The 10,299-nt window shown below is 33.4% G+C and overlaps 1 protein-coding gene across 1 annotated transcript in view; it reads left to right on the forward strand.

The window, feature by feature from the left end:
* The first annotated feature begins 195 nt into the window (after positions 1-195).
* Positions 196-10,299, forward strand: part of LOC107044730 (transmembrane protein 145) — a 15,569-nt gene continuing 5,465 nt past the window's right edge. Inside the window, exons 1-2 of the mRNA XM_015266741.1 lie at positions 196-1,175; positions 2,505-3,012. Coding sequence (XP_015122227.1) covers positions 793-1,175; positions 2,505-3,012 — 891 coding nt within the window. The 5' untranslated portion in view covers positions 196-792. The remainder of the gene's footprint in view (positions 1,176-2,504; positions 3,013-10,299) is intronic.

Consider the following 10,299-nt stretch of genomic DNA (forward strand, 5'->3'; position numbering starts at 1 on the left):
ACAAATTTATGCTCGGGCCCTACCATACCAACAGTTCCGTACGCTCCATTGTAGTCCATGCGCCACCGCTACCCTTTTTGCTGTTGAACACTTTACATTGGCCCTGCTCATCTCCCCTATAATCTCTGTTTGAAGCCGTATATCTCCACTCTACCCAAATCATCACGATCACCACTTATGCTCGTGCTCCCTACCCCTGAAAACGCGATTACTTCTCTGGCAAAATTTACTATACCTTACATGACCACATGCGAACTGGCTGAAAAACTTGGAAATACCGCTTACAATACCATCACTAACAAATCAACCAACAAAATTGTATTTTCAAAGAGAGATGATCACAATACGCGTTACATTTGAACACCTCTTAGCAATGTTCAAATTTCCTACATCATGTTGAAAAAAACTCAAAAACTTCATGCATAAATCATCAATCGAGTGGATTATAAATACATTATAATACGCAGTGGGTGGAAAAATCAATATGAAAAGCCAGTTTAAACAGCGGAAGATAATACACTCGTCCTGGTTAAGTTAGTACAGTATATTTAGCTATATGAAATAAACGGTACGAGAATATTTATCATCATGAAAATTTTTTGGAACATTCAAATGAGTACAACGACTTGTGGATGACGAGAGTGTAGAACAGTGTTTGAAGACGTGCTGTTGTTATCAACTGCTGTTACCCATTATCAAGGCATTCACAGATAAAACGACAGTTAAGACTCAACCAGGAGTAATAAAAAAAATTGGTTCGTTTGATTGTCAAACGTAACTATTTTGTTATGAATGAAGATGGGGCGGCTACGAATTTATCAGCTAATGTGGAATGGAGTCATTCTGTTGGGGATATTGAGCCAGGGAGAGGGGACTCACATCACTGGTACTTTCAATACTAAGGAGTTTTTCAGGTTTTTAATGAAATTTGGATTTCAACAAACTGATCGCCATCGACAGAGAGACTCTTATGGATATATTTTTGGCAATGTCACCGCAAGGAAAATCTCTTCGAGAATGATCACACTTGCTGTGTTGGATAGAAATCATTTCTTGGGTTATTATGGGAACAGAACTATTGAGGATAGGAATCTTGCTTGTACCATGATGTTCCATACGCTTAATGAGAGCTCTTATGATTCGGAGTGTAATCAAGATGGACAGGATTTTTTAAGGTAATTTTTCAGTATTTTTCATGTTCCCTATGGTACGGACCATAAAGATATATCAATGTGTAGTGATATAAAAAATTTTTAGTTTCTATTCAAATTTTTAGTTTTCAAGGAACAAAAAATTCTACATTTAAGAGAGCATTTCTTATCTCTTATTCTATGAGAATTTTCCATAAAAATGATAGAAAAAAAGTTTTTTTTCAATCATTTTCCCCTGAAATCTGGTATAATTGTACTCAAATTAAGGAACATTTAAAACCGGCCCTAGCCGCACGTGTTTTGTCTGGTATAGATCACACTGTATTTGGGACGATAAAAGTCTGGATCGACAATGTCATAAAGCCCAAACAAATAAAGTACATATTCTCTCATTTTAAGGTAATATTGATCCTGGAATTGGGAATTCGGTTTCTTAAAATAAGCATCTTGGTGTGTTTTAATCGATGATTTTTTTTTGTCTTCTACAATTAATTCCATGGCTCACAAACAAATGGATCTATTTTAATTCGTCAAGATGTTTGTAGGATATTACATTAGGTACAAAAATGATCTCTCGATGACTTCTCGTGAAATCACTTTGTTTGAGGACATTTTTTTCACGAGTGAGACATTAGTTTTGGAGTTAACTTCTGTCGTTCAGAATTTCCTTATTGAATGTTTGGATACAATGATTTTAACTTGAGTTCAGTGGTAATTGAGACAACACTCGCAAGTTTTTTTCGCGTGATTTTTTCAAACTAATTCAGGAGTGTTTCTTTTTTTAAATAACTTTTTAAATTTTGACATGTTCCTTAAGTTACAAATGCATGAAAAAAAAACACTCCAAGAAAACGACTATTCGAAATTTTAGGAGTTTTCACCCTGATGTCTTGAGTCAAGAGATTTTGTACTTGTCCTAAAGACGAGGATGATTTATTTGTGTCAACAAAGTTATGTTTGAAACCAAGTTTAGTTGAATCAATTCATTCAATAGTTTTTCAGTCTCAGAACCAAAATATTTTCATACAAAAACCATTTGACTTTGTTGTAGTAGTTGCTTTCTTGTTATGTCCCTTATCTTTTGAACAAGTATAACATCTCTTGACAATAGTTTTTTTTTCTCACATTAAGATATTTTGTACATAAAGACCTGCCATAAAGTACTTGCCAAAAAACTTTTGTTTCTCAGTGTAGTATCTTTTAAGTAGATCTCATTCGGTCCTTGACAAAAATCCCCATCAGAATTCCTCTGCCTTCCCCAAATGTCAAAACATTTGTCAAAAAAAGTTCGCTCATCTCATGGAATAACTAGATCCAAATTCCTATTATTGAAATGAATCTGTCTTCTTCCAGGCGAATACCATGTCCAAAAAATAAACTCTGTCCAGATGAGGATCTTCCTTGGAATGTGATGAAAAATCACCAATTCACTTATGTGGTTCAAGATCTTCTGCAACCAAGATTTTGGTACATGAGTTTTGTCTCCTGCTATCGTAACACAAAAACTTGCCAGTGGGAATGGTTCAACGAGAACCTGGACATTGATTATGATATTTGGCTAGTCAATGGGAATCCAAATAACAGTGGATTCAATAGTTTAACGTATCAGTTCTCGTACGATCGTCAGAACACAGTCGAACTATATTTATTATTTTTCCTGTGTTATATTATACTTGTGCCACTACAGTTGTATGCAGTAAGACTACAGAGACATCCAGTTACCAGACTATTCACTGCTAGTTTATTGCTAGAGTTTATAGCTATTTGTTTAATTCTTATACACTTTTTAAAATTCGCACTTGATGGAGTTGGATATGAACAGCTAGAGGTTGCTGGTGATATTTTTGATATATTGTCACGAGTAAGTATAAATATTATTTTATTTTGTGCTTACGAATGGAAGCTTTGTTTTTTTTGTTTATTTTAGCATCCCATCTTGTTGGGTTATTCTGCTTTAAAAAAATTTACATCATATTCTGCTAGAAAAAAAAATTTACATCGCATTCAAGTTAATCAGTAGTAGGCTGTATCAGTATCATTACATTCAGCGTTTTTAGGTAATTTACTTGCTTTTTTGTAATGTTCTTCCTTTTCTTTTATTATTCCTATCCTTTTCTAAATCTTTTTTCGCCATTTATTTATCCCTTTTTGCTTCCGAATGAAAGCCTTGCATTTGAGCCATTTTTCGATCTTCTAATTTTGATGGCAAATGGTCTAGAATGTTATGAAACGCGAAGGAATGATGTTTTTAGGGTCATGTCTGTATGGATGTGTGTGATAACTGGGGTTTTTGGTGATCAAGTGTTAGAAAATTCTACACATTATAAATACAGTGAAATTTGTCGATAAAAGTCTGAAATTTCGGCTCATGGTAGCTATGATTAAGCTTCACTTTGGTACGCAGTTTCAGCCCGATCGGTCCAGTTGTTCCTGAGATATAACAACTTCTTTAAATTTTGTTTTTCCTCAATATTTCAAAATCTACTTCATTGATTTCAATATTTCTCTTTTCAAAATACTCGTCTCGATGGCCTCTATCTAGTTCAATCAAAATATATATACTCGTTCAAACAAAATTTGAAGATATTGCCATTTTTCCGTTCTTGCTTCCGAATGGAAGCATTGTAATCATACAAATTTAATTTTTTGATTTTTTGTTTTATATGGACTTATTATGACCCCAAAAGTCCGAATATGCATTTTTTAGACCGTGTCCGTACGTGTGTGTGTATGTGCATGTGTATGTAACAAACGTTTTTTTCGATTGTGCGCTAGGGAAGCGATGGAATCGAATAATTTTTTTCCCTCAAATGTAGGTATTGGTGAGCCCTATCCACCACCATAAATTAAAATTTAATTCATTCATTCATTTTTAAAATTTTTGAATTTTTTTGAAAATCAGTTTTTTCACGATAACTAAAAAAAATGTTTCAAATTCATTAAATAACGGCTCAAAAAATCGTTGGAGTCTCTTCTTGACCGAGTTCGGAGATGGAAGTGATACCAATCATCGTCAGTTTAATTTTTCGAAAAATCAGAAGAAAGAAAAAAAAATTTAAATCAGAGTACTGTAGATATTTCTGAATTTTCGCCCTCAAATGGATTCAATCATAAATTAAAATGTTTGTTTCAACGTTACTAAGTCAGAGTTAAAAGATAATCACGATAGCTGTTTCGATAAATCTTATGTTTGGGATAATTTTTGGAAATTCGGAAAATTTTCATCAATTTTTTGGAAATTTCGGTTTTTGATGATTTTTCCCAGCAACTTGTGCTAAATGCATCCAATTAGGTGTGAATAAAATGATGGAGATCTTAGAATTGATTCGAGAATGACGAGAACTTGTCACACGAAAACTAACGGGTTTTCAATTTTTTTCCGCCATAGGGAACGTGAAATTATGGGTGCGTTTCGGAATCAACTACCGTAGCTGCAGTAAAGCAAAATTAGATAGGGTTGCAGTACTGCTACTGCTACTACGTCGATTGCGAAACGCGCCCCCCATTGGCAAATCATTCCGGGGTCACGTGGGGTCCCCACGTGGACCTGGGGTAAATCATAGAGATGCAAAATGACCGTAATTTTTTAGATCGCGTCATATGACCAAAAAACGACGGTCATGTGACGCACAAATTTTCCAACTACAAATGATTGTATGTCAAAAAAGACCAAAATTCATGACACTCCAATCTCACACAAATTATCTCATAAAAATGACTCAAGGGAGGTTTTTCAAAAGTGAAATTTACCTTCGCCCCTCAGAAAATGCAATACGAAGGGATAAAATGAGAAATAAGAATAAGTCGTGAAAACCTAAAAGAGTATACAAAAAAATGATTGATTATTACAACCGATTTGGTAATATCATTGATCGTAAACAATAAGAGAAATAAGAAAAATTCCATAGAAAACAATAACATGGAATAAGAAACTGTAGAAGTGAACAATCATGATTATAGAAAAATAAGAACAAAATTAGTATGCAAAATGACCGTTCGGAAGCATATTGCTAATCTATTAGCAAAAAAACCATACTATATATGATGCAGGGGCAATTTTCCACTTGTTTATGAAACATCTTATTTACACGATAACTTGATAAAACATGGAGATAGGGAGTTGAAATTTTTATGCTTCAAGCTTCTATAATCTTTTATATTAAAAGATTAGTATTGTGGATGGGGGCAATTGGCCAAGTGGTTCTTGAGTCAACCTTTTATGTAAATATATTTCTTCAAATTTGTCATGAACTACTAGACGGATTTCAATTTTTTTTTCTTTTTTTTCAAAATACTTGTCTCGGTGGCCACCATCTAGATCAATCAAAATATGTATACCCGTCCATACAAAAAATCAGAGATATTCCAGTTTTTTCGTTTTTTAAATTTTTTTCATTCTTGTACGCACGATATTTTGAGAAAAAATGAAAATAGTAAGTTGAAATTGGGTGTGATTATAGCTCTTACAATATTGAAAACTCGTATTTTGAATAGGGGCAATCGGAGATATTTAACCTTTTGTACACATCTATTTCATTAAAAGGTTGAATATCTTCCTGTAGACATTCTGTAGCATGTGATTACGGTTGTATACCTGTTACAAGGACAGGGAATTGCTACGGATCCATTCGGAAGCTTACTACTAATGGAATTGGTAGAAATAAAAAAAAGGACTAATAACGCAAAAAGTAACGGTCACATGCCTTCTGTCGGATGGGCTCGAACCCCTGCTTTTTATGTCTTATAACTCTTTTTCTGTTTTTCATTTCTACCAATTCCATCGGTAGTAAGCTTCGTAATGGATCTGTACCAATTCTATGAAAAAAAATGGAAATACCAACCCCGTTTCGATTAGATATCAACAATGTCACAAAAAAAACTGCCTCCTGATTCGAAAGCTATTTTTTCTTAACTCTGTTGTAAATGTTACTCTGTTGTAAGAGTTTGTGTGAAAAAATCTCCAAGAAAGTATATAGCAATTCTATACATTTAAATTCCCCTTTATGTGATACCCTGATTAAAAATGAAGTTTTGATCAAGTCAAATATAGAAGCATTATTTCAATTTTCTTACAACGATTTTTCAAGTGTGTTGAGTACTCCTGTTCCAGGAAATGTCAAGTCAAACGTTCCAATATTTAGGGAATCATGATTATCATGAATCGGTCGTTTTCCATGAACATCTCGTCATAGAATGTCCTTCAGACCATAACTTTCAAGTATTATTAAATGCTTTCCCCGAAATTTGGAATGTACACCAAGCCTCATGTCGTCTATCAGGCACCGTCAATTTCATAAATCCGGAGATTATCAGCCGTCATGCGAAAGATCATTACAATGCACGTGTTCTCAAATATGATAAATAGAGTAAAATAGATGATTTAAGGCCCGCGTGTACTATCTTTCGAATGTTATCTGGATTTTTTTTATATTTCGTAATCCAAAATTGTCAATTGAATGGTATATCATGTAGAAATTCCCATAAATTATGATAGAATGATAAAAAAAATAGAAAAAATTGGGAACTTTTTCAAAGAGCGTTTTTAATTGAGATTCAGAATGAGTTTAAAAAAGTGGAAATTACAAATATCTGATTCGCTGTTGCCAATTACCTATTAGCTGTCATTTTCCATGGTGGATAATAAAACATCAACTCCTCATGGGAAGTGACAGCTAGGTATCTCAATTTTCAAAAGTGGTATGTAGTCATCTGCCATTTTTATGTGATAAAAGTGTGATTAAAAAATTCTCGAAAATATTACAACTTTTTTCGAAGAGCTCTTTCCGTAGTAAATGTCTCTGTGCAGTGTGGGAAAAGATTTACGAAATCAGTCTTCCCCCTGCATGATATTGGGTGACAGGCCGCCATTCGTCACCGTAAATCATATACATTTTTCATTTTTTTGTTATTCAACTTATTCTGAATATAAATTAAAAATGCTCTTTGAACAAATAAAGAATTTTTTCTACTTTTTTTTGATTATTCATTCATAATTTTTCAAAATTTCTGCATGATGTAGGACTTAATTGACAATCTCAGATGACGAAAGATGAAAAAAAACATCGAGATAACGTTCGAAAGATAGTACACCCGAGCCTTAAAACTTCAAAAAATTATGTCAATGAATCCCATAGCAAGCATATGTCCCCATCTGTATATGGGGGATTCTTCGTTAAGTGGGCCACCTAATTTTTTGAAGGTGTCAAAAAAATCTGAAAAAATTCTGTACCTTTATACTCATTGAAAGTACCCTCGGTGAATTTTTTCCGATTTTTTAAAGCATTCACAGTGGAAATAGGTGAGTCTGAACGAATTGCGAGAAAAATTGAATATCTTGAGAAACTGACCTCGTAGAAAAAAGAGTGTGGAACAAAAACTTTAGGTTTTACGCTGAACTTTTCAAATAAATTTTTTACTATCGAAAAAAATTACGTCTAGATCGTTTTTTCGGCAAAATCACTCAAAAAATGTTTTCACATATTCGGGCATTTTCTTTTTTCTTGAAAAAAGTTGAGTTAATATTATGGTTCAAATTGAAGATTTACTGAGGGAAATAAAAGTGGGACGCGTATAAATTTGAGAGAAAAAAAATTAATCACCGGTAATTTTTCAAATTTTCATCACCACTAACATTTCAACTCATTTGTTCATGTAACCAGAGGTAGTCAAAAAAATTTCAAATTTTTCTCGCCACTTATTCACGAGAAAAAGAATCGCACTTGAATATGAAATCTCGGAGAGAAGTAGCGGGAAAAAATTTGAAATTTTTTTGACGACCTCTGGTGACATAAACAAATGAGTTGAAATGTTAGTGGTGATGGAAGTTTAAAAAATTACAGGTGATTNGGAAAAAATTTGAAATTTTTTTGACGACCTCTGGTGACATAAACAAATGAGTTGAAATGTTAGGGGTGATGAAAATTTAAAAAATTACAGGTGATTAATTTTTTTTCTCTCAAATTTATGCACGTCCCACTTTTATTATCATCGGTAAATCTTGAATTTCAACCATAATATTACCTCAATTTTTCTCAAGGCAAAAGAAAATGCCCGGATACGTAAAAATAACATTTTTACCGTTATTTTGCCGAAAAACCGGCCTAGACGTAATTTTTTTCGATAGTAACAAATTTATTTGAATAGTTCAGCGTAAAACCTAAAGTTTTTGTTCCACACTCTTTTTTCTCCGAGGTCAGTTTCTCAAGATATTCAATTTTTCTCGCAATTCGTTCAGACTCACTTATTTCCACTGTGGATGCTTTAAAAAATCTGAAAAAATTAACAGAGGGTACTTTCAATAAGTATATAAGTACAGAATTTTTTCAGATTTTTTTGACACTTTGAAAAAATTACATGGCCCACTTGACGAAGAATCCCCCATATGTATATTAAATCAGACAATTCGTAAATTGGTTTAAAAAATCATTCAAAGTCAGTTTTAGGTAGAAAGAAGACTCATGAAATCCTTGCATGACGAATAAATATAGTACGATCATAGATATTTATTCTTACATTCGATTGAACCAGTCGCGCCTATATGGAGCAGTTTCACAAACAATTATGAACATATGTAGACATCTACAATTTTGTAGTGAATAAATACATCTACACATGGAGTTAAATCTCAAAAAAACATAACATCTTCATGTGACATAACATTGCAAGTACTTATATGATATAAAATCCGATGGCTATTGAAAAACACGGTAATTAACGTAAAAGACGATTTTTCGTAAATTGTTCCATCTCAAGAACTACTAAACCAATTAAACTCAAATTCTCCCGAGTTGTGTAGTTAAATAGTATTGATCACTACCCAAAATTTTAGATCGTCAAATAAAGTTTCTACCACATTCTAGCACGCATGAGCAAGCTGACCCCATGAAAATAGAAAAACGGCAATATCTCAAAAACTTTCAATGCAATGGTACTCATATTTTGATTGAGTCAGATAGCAACCATTATAACGAATATTAAAAAATAATTTTGAATTCGGCTGAGTGGTTTTTGAGATATTGTTAAAAATAAAAAACCAAACTTTGTTATCATAAGACCTAGAATCATATGGAGTGTGAAATTTCTATCTCGATTATTTTTTAAATAATCGTGGTAACAATCGATTTCGTCGAAAAAATGAAAACATGACAATAAAACTCAATTTTCCATGGCGGAGTGACTAAATTCCCATGCGATGACATAGGTGTCATCGTGACGAATATTTTGAAAAAAAAATGAAATTGGTCCAGCCATACCTGAGATATTTGCAAATAACGATATAGCGATTTTTGAGAAATCAGTACAGATTTGTGTCTCATTGATACCAGCCGAGCCAAAATTTCAGCTTTTTTGTAATTATTGTTCTGGAATTAGAGGCACATTTCTAAACGAATCCACATACATACACACATACATACAGACATTCTCTAAAAAAATCATATCTCTACGTTTCACACCACCCTGAGTCATCTCCAACAAAATTGGAGAATCGAGAAAAAAATGCATTTTCAAAGCTTTCATTCGGAAGCAAAAAGGAGTAAAGACGAAGCTAAAAATCTGAAATTTCATCAATTTCGTAACTCTATCAATGATTTTCAAATCTATCTGAGTTAAGAACTCATCGACCATAAAATTGTTTTTTTTCCTTCCGAATGGAAGCCTTGTAATTGACGGATTTTTCGATTCGCTAATTTTGATCGGAAATGATGTAGAATGTCATGAAACGTGGAGAAATTATGTTTTTACAGTCATGTCTGTATGCAATGACGCTGAAGTTAGCAGCCGACTTGGCAGCAGAACAGGGGCGTATCATGATCCCCTGGGGCCCAGTGCACACATGATTCAAAAACCGGGGTAAAAATCAATTATCGACATCGGAAAATGTTCAGACACTACCCCTCTGCATTCATGAAGATTCTTACCCCTCTGGAACCATTACTTGTTGATGTTTGAGGGGTGCAAAAATTGATTTTCCTTGAAGTGAAAGAAAAAAAAATTGTTGGCTCNAGATTGGTCCAAGAGGGTGCTAGGGGGTAGAACAATGAAATTTTCGCGTTTTTCAGGGGGGAAAAAAAATCTCCGACTCATAATAAGCAAAACCACCAACAACTGTTCGGAGATTTTTTTTTCGCCCGAAAAACGCGAAAATTTA

This window comes from Diachasma alloeum, unplaced genomic scaffold (genome assembly GCF_001412515.2).
Source record: "Diachasma alloeum isolate Michigan unplaced genomic scaffold, Dall2.0 Dall_scaffold_00785, whole genome shotgun sequence".
NCBI lineage: Eukaryota > Metazoa > Arthropoda > Insecta > Hymenoptera > Braconidae > Diachasma > Diachasma alloeum.